Here is an 11,977-nt window from a genome sequence, read left to right as displayed (position 1 = left end):
TTAGAACATAAAAATTCACAAATGTTTCAAGGCCCTAAGTGGCGGCTACAGTCTGAATACCTTAATGAGATAAAAGGGAGGTTTGATATGAAGCCAAGGCTCCCTGATGAGTTTGTAATCCTGTAAGAATAAAACAAAGCCATCAATTGCCAGGTTTGGGCTGAAATGTCCATGCTTCTTATGCTGTCCATCAATTCAACAGTTGTTTGTGGATGCTGTCTTACAAAACAAATAAATAAAATACACTTTGGACAGAATGGAACACGCTATTTTTTTTTTATATAATGATCCGTAAATCTCAGTACACCTTCGTATGTTACAAACACTACCATGTTCACAGGAAAGGCACGAATGCAGTTTAAACCCAGTCCTTTGAAAAGCACTTTTGCCCCCTCCTTTCTCACACTTTCCCTCACACAGTGGATCAGGCCTTTGTACTTGTGCTGGTCCGATTCATCTGTTTGCATGCGTGATTTGATGACATCCATGGGAGTAGCTAATCCCCAGGCCAGGACTCCAGCAAAACCACCAGAAAGCAGCACAACAAGGAAACCTGCAGGAGAGAGTGAGGGGAGAAGGGCAGTTCAGTTGCATCTTGTTGAGCTACAGCCATCTCAGATTTGATAACAAATTTTGGTAACTTTCATGTTTTTTGGGAGTTATTTTGTGCAGCTCTTGCAGGTGTGTGTTTCCAGTGATCTCAGAGAATTTTTGCACACATGACACTTTGAACACCATGTGAACTAGATGTGGTACAGCCTGAGAGCACTCACACCATCTTCAGATGGATCTAATTTTTATAATTCTTGAGGAGATACTCTTTTGCTAATCTTACCTATTCAATCTTTTCTCAAAGTGGATAGTTGCTTTTTGGAGCCAAATCACAACTAAGAATTTGATGTATCTTTACCTTCTCCACCTGGACTTCATATTCAAGACTGAGTCTGAGTTCTGTGGCTCCCAGGAACTTTGTCCATATTTAATTTCTTGTTTTTGCATTAGCAGGATGGATTTCATATCTACATTCGAGGCAGCAGAGGGTGTGATAAGAACCCCTCCTGCAGGAGGAGGAGGAGCTGCTTAGGGACAAGGTGGGGACAGTGAAGCCCTGGCATGCAGGCTGCTGACACTAGGCCTGGGGCCAAAACCAGCACACACAGACCAGCCCCTCGTGAGGATCTGAGCGAGGTTTTATGGGTACTGGGTGATGTTTGCCTAGAGTCTGGTTTCCCTCTTAGGGTGGAACTAAATAAGTCGTATTTGCAGGTAATGTCAGATGATTTCCGATACCTACCTGGTTTATTTCTCCCATCTGGTGTGAGCCAGTCGCACAGCGCAGAATAGGAAAGGAAATATATTGCAGAAGCAGAGCAATCCCTGCAGAGTAATGCAGAACAGCCCTTGTAGAGACCTCCAAAACCTTCCTCTTTGATGATAACCTTCAGACAGTGCAGAGACCCTCGGTACTTTGGCTGGGAAACAGGCTGATGTGTGGTGGAAGGGTGTGGGTTTCTCTGAGTCTGCATCCGAACTTTAGCCACCTCACTAGGGTTTGTCAACACAACCTGCAACCAGAGAATGGCATTTTAACCCTCACAGGTAAATGATGTTTTGATCTTCCTCCTGTGAATTCTTGTCTCCCAGCTTTTCAGGCAATAGTATTGTCTGTGAGCTCCAGCAAGCTCCAGCCTCCTCCCCTCTGCCTGTGCTGTCCCACCCAGCAGCAGCAGGACACGTGTGTGAGCTGCACTGGGCAGAGAGGAAGGCCAGGCAGAAACAACACAGGATATTAAATACCTGTAACTACTTGTTGAACTAGATGGGTGTGGAAAGAGGGATGTCCTCAGCCATAGGGAAGCATGCATCAGGGCTCTTATTTGTATCTGTATTTGAACCAAGACCATCCAGACTATAAAAATTTAGGCCATGTTGAGTCACTGACTGCTAGGAAACACCTAGAAACCTGACCATCTGGACTGCTCTGTAAGAGGATTGTGACCAGGCACGCGTCTCTGCCCAGCATGCCATGGGTGTGATGGGATGAGCTCCAACACATTCACAGCACCTGTGGACGCTCACCCTCATCTGCTTCTGGGAAACTGCTCCTGGACCCAGCCTTGCCCCCTGCCCCAGGATCCTGCAGGTTTGTCAGGCAGCATCATTGCTGAGTGGTACCCCGCTGAGTTTTAAGTCCTGGCAAGGCAGCACTGTGCTCTGCCCGTTCCTGCAGCGATGTTTGTGCTGGGCAAGCAGCGACCCATGCTTTAACTCAGAGCTGTGTCTGTCTTACATAAACACACTGTCGCAGCCACTTGGGGAGTTTGCTGCCTATGCTGCGTTCTCCTCCTTGTTCTGTGTTTGCTGCCAAGGTCTGTGTCATGTTAGTGGCACGTTCTTAAGCGTTCTGGTGCTCCAAACCAAATCCAGCACGAGCTGCCCAGCAGGACTCGGCTGAGCCACGGAGCCGACCACTGAAGGGGCAGCGAGGGCAGAGCATGATCTCCCCTGCAAAAACAAACCCACCAGACTTGTTGCAGGCTCCCCTGTGGCCTCCTGGACCGAAAGGACAATCCCTGCTTTTCCAGCCGCCTGTGTTTGTGAACAAGATCTCTGGCTGTGCTTTCCCTGCGGGCTGTTACCTACCCGGGCAGCACCAGCAGCAGCTCCAGCGAGGGAAACATCCAGCTGGGACGGCTTGGCTTCTGCAGCCCCGTACCGCAGCTTGCAGATGGCACCGAGGAAGTTCTTGTATGTGCCAAAGGAAACAGAGGACACCACGGACACAGCGAGGACTGATGCAGTCACGCCTTTGTAAAACCCGCGGACCTCGAGGGAAACAGGAGAAAGGCGAATTTTAAGGGTGAACGGCATGGGAAAGCATCTGCTCAAAGGCACTGGATGTACATTGCTGAGTCAAAACTTATTCCCACTTTACAGCTCATCAGCAAAACTAAATTTCACCCTGAGCCCTCTCCCAGCTGATGCTTGTACGCAACTGGTGCCCTCCTCCCCAGACTGACAGAGGCAGCTCTGCTGCTCTGAAACAAGGCATGTGCAATTTGCGTCAGCAATACCGCTGGGAGGCACCTACCTTTTCTGTCCTGTACGTTTCCTGAACACAGTGCCAAAATCCTCTGTAGTGGTTCTCAGTCTGAATTCTCACCTAGGAATACAGGGACAACTTTAAAATGTAGATATAATATTAAAATAAATAAAACAACAAATGCCATAGTAGCAAACCAGATAATTAACTATAAAATAACATGACCAAACAATTTGTTTGGTTTTTTTTAGAGACAAACACAACCAAATACAGTGAGATTTGAGATGTAATGCACATAAAGTATTATCATGGGACTATTTTTCTGAAAAGGAGGGGGGAAACAAAACACCTCTCTTTTTTGTTCTATAGTCAAGAAATAAAGCTCCAACAGGTACCTTTACTGTGTCCAGTGGATAACCCACGGCTGTGCTTAGACCACCTGAAACAGAGAATATGTTGGAGATGGTTAACAGCACATGTCACACCAGACCTTTCCACCCACCACAGAAGGGCACTGGGGAATAGCAGAGCCCAGCAGTGCCTGGCACCAAACTTCTTGAGCTCCAGTAATGACGTTTGAGCCATGAATGAGAGAAAAATGCACCTCTCTGTGTGACCAAGGCCCACCCAGAGGAGAAAACAGAGTATGGAAACTTATCAGGAACAACAGGATGGAGCAAGATGAGATGGGAGAGGCACTGAGAGCACTGCCCCCGAAGGATGAAGGGAGGGTACTGGGCTGTATTTGTTTCCCCTCTCAGCTCAGGCACTAAAGCATCTTTGAACTATGAGCGGGTGGTGCAAAGCATCCCCACTCACACAGCCTGGAGCAACTTTGGTTTTCAGGGCTCGGTGGGATTTGGGGCAGGGAGGGATTAGCGCTGGCAGTGCCCAGAGGCAGCGGCTGCCGAGCCGCTGAGCATCACATGCCGGGACAGCTCCGGGCCGGTGTCAATCCTCCAGCAACACCCACGCTCACTCCTAGAGCCTTAAAATAGCCACTGGCTATCTATTAATCCTCTGAGACAAAGCTACTGCCTTAATGGCAAGTAAGGAGGGCTGAAGAGCTCCAACACGGATTTCTCTCTGTTGCAATAATAAATACATCTCATCCCACTACATTGTTCAGCTCTGAGCTAAGTGCTAGCAGGCAATAAAGGTGCTGACCAGCAAACTTCCTCCCAGTATAGCACCTGCCAAGTCACCCGAGAGGAAATCAGGCTGGACAACAATGGAGCTGAATCCACATGAGTTGCTTAGGCAGAGATCAAGTTCATAGAAGTGCTGGGTTAGCCCATCAGGCAGTCAGGCATTCAGAGATATATACAGGACACATCTGGTGGCTCATCTATTGAAAAGTGCCTCTCACTGACTTCTTCTTTAAAAAAGAAAAATTAAACCCCAAGCTATTTAAAAATGTGTTAGTTGGTGTGGGCATGTTCACCTCTGATTACATGGCTGCTTGAGAGCTCTGGAAAACTCTCCCATGTTCTGGAGAACAGCAGCAGCTGCTCTTGTGAGTCACCAGGAGACAGTCCCAAAGTGCATTACTCAGAGGAAAACAACAGTATCTTTCTTGCAGAAAAGTGAGGTTTGTTCTTCAAAAACATCTATCAAATCTGACACCAGACAAACAGCAGTGAAGGGGGGTAAAGGGCCTAGAATGGAAGAGAGATGGTGATGGAAGAGAGAGGACAAGGGGGAATACCCAGGCAATAATATGTCTTGGAGAAGCAATGGCTGAGGTCCAAGCAGAGAGTGACAATGCACAAAGTCATCTGGGGACACCTGTGCTGCCCCAGGTCCCCAGCCACCAGCCAGAGTGAACAGGGACACTGCCAGCCAGGGAGGAGCAGCACATGGGTCAGTGCCAGCGTGACAGCGCTGACCTCACAGCTGCCTGGTGGCACAGCGGCACCACGCACAGCTCAGTCCTGGCTCACTCCACTGCATAAGGAAGGTAGGAGCTCTGGCTCATGCAGATCACATACCAAGGGTGATTTGGGTCAGTGTTTGACAAGAACTGACCTCCCTTCTGGAGAAATCATCCAGTTCACACGATAAGATACAAAGACAGCAGCCCAGTGGGTTGCCCAAAACAGATTGTTTCAGCCCTAAAGGTTCCCCATGAACTTGGCTCCAGTAAGGGTCAAACATCTCCACTTGGGAGGAGACCATAAAAGCAAATTTTTCACTACTCCCAACAAAGACGTGAATCCCTCAAACCTCCAAATAACCCAACCTGCCACGAGCTGCACTACTTAGGGGCACAAAGCACTCCAAGCAGTTGTCAGAGCTGAGGAGCTCGGCCAAGCCTATCAAAGGCTGAGGAATGAGGGCTCTGCACACTGTCACACGATATAAATAGCCTGGGACTAAGATAGCATGACCCACACATGCCCTGTTTGCACAGCAAAATCAAAGAAGCAGGAGAGGGCCTCCTGCTGAGTAACACTGCATCAGCTATGACAAAAATAAAGAGCAAAACCAGGGGAATTACCTTCTTTTTATTTTACTGAGCCATTTTTATTCCTCCTTTATCTGAGATATTCCCACGTATTGAGCAGAGCTTGCAGCATCCCCTACACACACGGGGTGCACAAAATGGATCAGTCACAGTCCCTACACAAGTCAGGTCACTCTGGGCAAGCAGCTCAATTAAGGAGAGATTCTGGTGGGATGGCAATCACAAGGGAGCAAGTGGCAGCTGTACTGAGCCCACCAGGCTGCAACAGCTCTGAGCTGTTTCAAACCTCGGCTGAGACACCCAGGGAGAAGCAGGGATCATTGTCCATGCACTGGATGGGCAGACAGCAACTTTCAAAAACCTTTGTTTTGTGCAGAGTTGGGAACATCAGTGCCCTAGACCCTAAGCAAGCTGAGCTTCATTCAGTCACAGGACCCTAGCAGGTGCTGCTTTAGCTGTAAGGACACAGCATGTTCCTTCTATAGGGGGATTATTTTGTCTGCCCTTGGTCTGAATGTAACCTCCCAGATGTGGGAAAGCCCAGTCCTGCTGCAGACCCTGCTGCACTACCACCACTGGGTAAACCTCAGCTTTGTTTTCCCAAATCTTTACCCCTGACATAAGAATCAAGTCATCCTGCAGCCATCACCAGCCCCAGCCATCAATCCCCATCCCCTGCCATGGCCCAGGCTGCTGCTGTAGCAGGGCTAGAAAACATGCATGGGATCACAGGAAAATTCAAGTCTGAAGGGACCTCAGGAGGTCCCTAGTCCAAACTCCTGTTCAATTTTACTGGCCAAGAAGGACTGCTTCCTAAAACATCCAGCCATATTTGCTGGTTATAGAAAGTCTCCACAGTCACTAAGCATGTTTCTCTCATGTTTTTTCCATCTGGAGCCATGGCAGATCACTGTTTCATGGGCTGAAGATACTGAGCTTTTTATCTCATTGCCGCAGAATCCATGGCCCAGAGGTGATGCAGCTGCAGCTGCTGAGGAAGCCAGAGGCTGGAATTCGAATGGGCATGACCTCTGATGTTTTTCAGAGGTGCTTAAGCCATGCTTTCTCCAAGACACTCTGAAAATAGATCTAGGTCACAAGAATGTAGTTTACTAAACAGAAACTCTTATTTTTAATGTTGCCTCAGCTTGATGCTCCTTAGCTGGATTCACAGACACCTTAGGAACATGAAAACTGCTTCAGCTCTAGCAAACATAACCCCAAAAACAAGCTCAGCACCAAAACCATCCCAGTTCTTGCAGGATAGAGGTCAAACCCCAGGAGCTGTCCCATCTGAGGGGGAGGATGATGGCCCTGAAGCCCTGCCCAGGTGTCTATGGGCAAGCTCCCACCTCTGCCAGCCAGTGAGAAGTTGCAGCATCCCTCCTAGAAAAGCTCTGAGCTGGACATAGAGGACAGGTTGGGAAATCTTGCTCTCTGACACTCTGAGGTCAGTGAAGTGCCTTACAACAAACAAACACTTTTCTGGTCCCAGATGGATATTCACAACCTGCATCCCCTCAGGCTGAGCCTGTGTCCAGGGCACAATGCTGGAGTCTGGAGAGGGGGTCACAGCACAAACCCTGGCTTTGCATGGGAGCCAGGACAGAAAACCAAGGTGAATTACCATGTTCAAACTCTGTTTTCAGCTCTCCATGTTCTCTTGCAAAAGAAGTTTGTCCTTAAGTGACCTGTCTCAAACTGTGCTAAAAAACCAGAGGAGTCCAAACAAGAAATGCAATCATCTCTGCCCCACCATGAAGTCTGAGAGGAGGTTAGGTTAATCCTTCTGGGATGGACATGCCACTGCCAGGCCTAGGACAGGGCTTACTTCCCCACAGGTGCTCTGAAGTCAGAAGGGAAACAGGAGGAGAAAGACAAGCTACCGTGGTGGGGTTGGTTATATCCTCCTCTCCCATGAAGGGTCTCCCAACACCCCTGGAAGACCAACACCCCAAGCATAGGCACAACAGGCACCTCCAGGGCTGGATGCTGCTGAGATGCCAAACCTTGCCCCACTTGCACATACTGGGTGATGAGTAATTAGTGGGCAGGGTAAGACTCAGCATGGTCCTTCCCAGGACAAACACATCTGCAGCAGGACCACAGGCTATTCCTGGTGAGGGAAAATGCCAAATTTCAGCGAATGTCAAAGTGAGAGCTGTCATGCAGGCTTGGGCTGGGTGTCTCAGCCACCTGGTAGATTTACCTGGCCTTTCTGTCAGTGGTGACCCAAAGGCTTTTCTCGTGGTATTTTTTGGTATATTTTACATATATATATCTATATATGTATATATATATAATATCTATTGGTATATATTATCTTGTATACTCCACTAAATCTAACAAAATTTCAGTGAAGAACTGAGACCGATGGGTACATTTTGTCATTTAAAACAAAGATGTGCTTGAGCAGTACATGCTCTAAAAATGTCTAGAATTTAATCACACTTCTCTCCCGTTACTTTTTTTATATACAGCTAACCTACTTTCTCCTAGATCAAAGCCTGCTGCCTGGCTCGCCTGCTCTGAGATCTCCATCACAGCTGCAAATGCACTTTGACCTAAGATAATGCAAAGGTCGTTCACCCGGCCGTTGTGAATGCAGTCAGAGCACCGTGCTCCCTCCCGTGCTGTCCCACAAAGCACACCCTCAGCCCCCCAGGGCACCCCCCAGCAGCCTGCTGGGACCCCTCGATGCCAGACACGCGCGGGTTTCGCTGTCAGGGCTGTACAAGCTGGTTTGTATCTGCACAAAACCTACTACGCTCTGTCTCTTCCTATTAGAGTTTTACCCTGTCCCACTGCAGTCAGACTCGAGGAGATTGCAGGCAATGACCTCAGCTGACCAAGCTGCAGCACTGCCTCTCCAGCAGCTCTGCCAACCTGCTCTGATGGCGTTTCCCACTCAATAATGCCAAATTAGAAGCGTGTTCTTCCTTGCAAATAAGGAAGAACGCGCTTTTAACAAGCAGCCCCAACGAAAGTCTCTCGGCTCTGCTATTGAGACCTGCCCTTCAGCTGAACAAGAAGGAAGCATAGCTATCTGCTTTGTCAACAAGCACTAATCCATGCATTTACCTCCGATGGCCCCAGCGATGAAATCCATCCAGAGCGCGGCTGCTGCCGGAATTGCCCCGACGAGCGCTGGGAGGTGGAAGGGATGAGGATCCGGTTCAGTCTTCCCAGAGCCCTGCCAGTCCTTCAGAGACACTGATTTGTAACATGAATCGCCTTCCTACAGTCTGCCCTTGCCTCTGGGGACTGTGAGCCTTGTGGGTACTTGATGAATTTGTAGGCTGGTGGCAGAGCTGGGAAGCCTGGAGCTGTTCCAGGAACACAGTGAATAAATAATCCCATGAAGCGCTGAAATGCTGTGCCAAAGCTGCTGTTCCCAGTGCCCTTTTGCCTGGAAAGTCCCGAGGGGTGCTGACTCGCAGGGTAGGGCTGGCTGTGAAGGGGCCATGCCCTGCTGTACTCACTAGCCCCAGAAGACAGCTTTGCACACTCGTTTGCCAGAGAACACTGCTGGCCTGCACCACGGAGATGCTGCATTTGTGGCTATTTGCAGGATTCCTCCTTCCCCTATCCCAGCCCATTCGTTCTCCTTCTGATGGATCACTCATCCTTTCCACTAATGAAAATTCATTCTGCCTTCACCAAGCCATTAGTCTTGACTTTCCTAATGCATGAAGCTGACTCTAACTTCTACATATATCCCCATGGATTATTACCCACTCATTATGTGTACAAATTGTGAACCCCAAAAATTAATCTAACCACATCCACAGTATTTGCTTCTATTCCAGACAGCAGGAGCATAGCTTTCCCAGCCCCTGGAGCAGCTCTTCTTCATTTCTTGCTCAGATTCCTAACCCCCTTTCCAATGTCAGCTCCTTGTAGAGAGACCAGCTGATCAAAGGGAACCAAGAGCTCAAGGAAATGTCATATTGCCTATTTTTGCACAACAGTCTCATTACCAGAGTGCCTCATCTATGTGTGGGAGGTTAAGCTTTGCCCAGACTCTGGAAACTAAAGTCGTGATGCAATGCAGGGCTTGCCAAGCCGTGATCTGAATTTTACCCCTCTCGCAGAGGTTTTCCCGGGTCAGAGCCAAGGTACATTGGCAGCAAAGGGAAAAGAAAATTTCACGGCTGCTGCTCTCTGGGTCAGCTTTATAGGAGAGCTAAGGACTTCAGTACCCAGTGCCATTTCCTGCACATTTTCCAAGACCCTATTTCTCACTGAAGCATGTGTTTTGGGGCTGCTGTGTCAGTGGCATATAGCAAAGCTCTGTGTCAGGGCAAATGAAAGTGAAAATGAAAGTATTTTTCTTAACTTGATTCCTGTGATGTCTTAAGCACCCTTCCCTGAATGCTTTCCGTTCTGAAGAGAGCAGATTATTCCAGTTTAACATCATGCAAGGACAGCAAAAGCTTAAAATCAGAAGTAAAATATTATCTAGAGAGGTAGCAATGTACCTGCAAAACCACACTGGGTTATTTAGCAGCTCTTCCTTGTTATACCTGTTGTCTGTACAGGAGTTATTAAGGGTTAATTAACAGTCTGTACGTGTTAAGTGTATGGAAATCTGTGTTTCCTCTTCTCCGTTATCCATTCTGCTGCTGTCCTTGCAGGACCCTCCAGCAGCAGAATCAGGTACAGGACGTGTTGTGTCAGTGACACACAGGGACAAGGACACAGTCCCCTGTGGAGAGGCAGCCTGGAAGAACATGGGGGGTGGGATTTTTCTACACATTGCAGTGACTGGTGCCATATCAGCAAGAAAATAGAGGCTGGCTGGCATTTCATGCTGGCTGACAAAAGCATTGCGGCTAACTAGTATTTCCCATGAAATACCAAAAGACCAAGCAAAATTCCTACCATCTTTAGCTGAGCTGAGCAGCTCAAAGGGAATCTTCCTCATGAAATATTCTGAGACTGTAAAAAGAAAAACAACCAACTCAACCCCCTTCCTTTTGTGAAAGAAAATTAATCCTTTGTTTATTTTTTTAACATCCATTCACACCAACGCTTCTAGCAAAATGTCACTTGCTTTATATATAGCAGAAATCTGACTCCATAACCTTTTGATAATGGTTTTGGTTGCTTCAATGGGGCATACCAGGAGGGGTCAGGTTTTCCATTTGACTGGGATTGCTTTACAAACAGAGGTCATTCAGATAATGTCCATATGAAAGACGAATATTTTGGGGCTTGAACCGTTTCACCTTGCCCCATGAATGTATCACTGGGAGAGCCAGCTCTGGAGGAATGCACACACACAACTGCTTCAGGGACATCTGCCTCAGCCAGGGTAACATGAGCCTCAAGCAGACAAACACAGCCACCAGCACAGTACTCTGTGCTCCTGGTGTGCAGTCAGGAATTAGGGGAAAATAGGATCCATTGCCAAGCTCAGCCTGGCCACCATGTGATGGCAGCAAGGCAAGAGTCTTCTGGAAGAGGAGCCCCACACAAGGGTTGAAGGGCTCAGACAAGAGCAAGTCCTGAGGAAGGTGTAATCCTGTGTGAAGGAAATCCTATTTGAAAATGAAGCCTGTGTTAGTGCTGGCACACTCCAAACAGCACAGACCAACTCCCTGTGGAAGAGAGGGACCCTCAAGGCAGCAATTCAACTTCCCTTGCCAGGACTCCTCCCAGAGACAGAGTCCTTGAAGTTTCACTCTTCATACCTTGCTAAAGGAGCTTCCTCCTCCATCCTCTCTTCCCTAGATTTCAGAGATATACCAGCCTCATTAATTTACCAGAACCAGGCCCCCCAGTCCTACAGATCAATTGAGACAGTCTAGAAAATCCATCCCAAAGAAATCTTGAGTTATCAGACATTTCTCCAAGATGAAATACGAATCATTCCTGTCCCGCTTTGAGACAGTGTCCAAGGACTGCGGATCCAGAGATCACTGCTAGTCTAGCTTGCAAATAAACACCATGGTCCACATCTATGCAGGGAGGAGAGAAAGTGCCTGGTCCCAACCTAGGTGGTTCTCAAAGCAGACCCTAGGAAATCACACACCAAATATATTTTGAGCCTCCACAAGGGATAGCATTCCACAAGAAATAAGTCACGAGTTCTTTCCTCCAGTAGCAAACTGCTCAAGAGTGATTTGTTCAAAATGGGCCAATTTCACAGGTGGTTTTGAGAAAGCAGAGCATGGGAGGTGCTGTCAGATAAAACCACAGATCTGACTATATGAAGCAATCTGCAGAGAATCATGAACCTGAGTGATAAAAAGTGAGGAAAGCCCTAATTTTGCCCAGTGTGTCATGGATGAAACACTCCATTTGCTTCACAGGAAGAGGCAGCTGTCTGCCCACCCAGGCAGAGAGAACTGCTCCATGGCAAAGTGGCAGAGGGTCTAGAGGACTGGTACAAGCAAAAGGAAAGGTGGGAAGGGAGCCTTTAGGCAGGCAAACAGTGTTAAATCTCATCAGGCAGGTGAGGC

The 11,977-nt window shown here is 48.1% G+C and overlaps 1 protein-coding gene across 3 annotated transcripts; it reads right to left on the bottom strand.

Moving 5' to 3' along the window:
• Positions 1–257: 257 nt before the first annotated feature.
• SLC25A47 (solute carrier family 25 member 47) lies at positions 258–9,016 on the bottom strand. 3 transcript variants are annotated; one of them, XM_072930411.1, is made up of 6 exons: positions 8,592–9,016; positions 3,439–3,482; positions 3,092–3,163; positions 2,524–2,826; positions 1,295–1,565; positions 258–553 (listed from the first exon to the last, which is right to left on the bottom strand). In XM_072930411.1, exons 1-6 carry the CDS (start codon positions 8,617–8,619, stop codon positions 267–269), a joined length of 1,005 nt encoding a protein of 334 aa, XP_072786512.1. In that variant the 5' UTR covers positions 8,620–9,016; the 3' UTR covers positions 258–266. The 3 variants fall into 3 exon arrangements, with proteins under 3 accessions (XP_072786512.1, XP_002200286.1, XP_030130846.4); XM_002200250.7 differs by having other exon boundaries at positions 2,644–2,826; positions 8,592–8,984; XM_030274986.4 differs by lacking the exons at positions 2,524–2,826; positions 3,092–3,163; positions 3,439–3,482; positions 8,592–9,016 and adding an exon at positions 2,291–2,504.
• Positions 9,017–11,977: the final 2,961 nt, after the last annotated feature.

Source organism: Taeniopygia guttata, chromosome 5 (assembly GCF_048771995.1).
Source record: "Taeniopygia guttata chromosome 5, bTaeGut7.mat, whole genome shotgun sequence".
NCBI classification, from domain to species: Eukaryota; Metazoa; Chordata; class Aves; order Passeriformes; family Estrildidae; genus Taeniopygia; species Taeniopygia guttata.
Note: the sequence above shows the minus strand (reverse complement) of the source record. Positions and strands in the feature narration are given on the sequence as shown.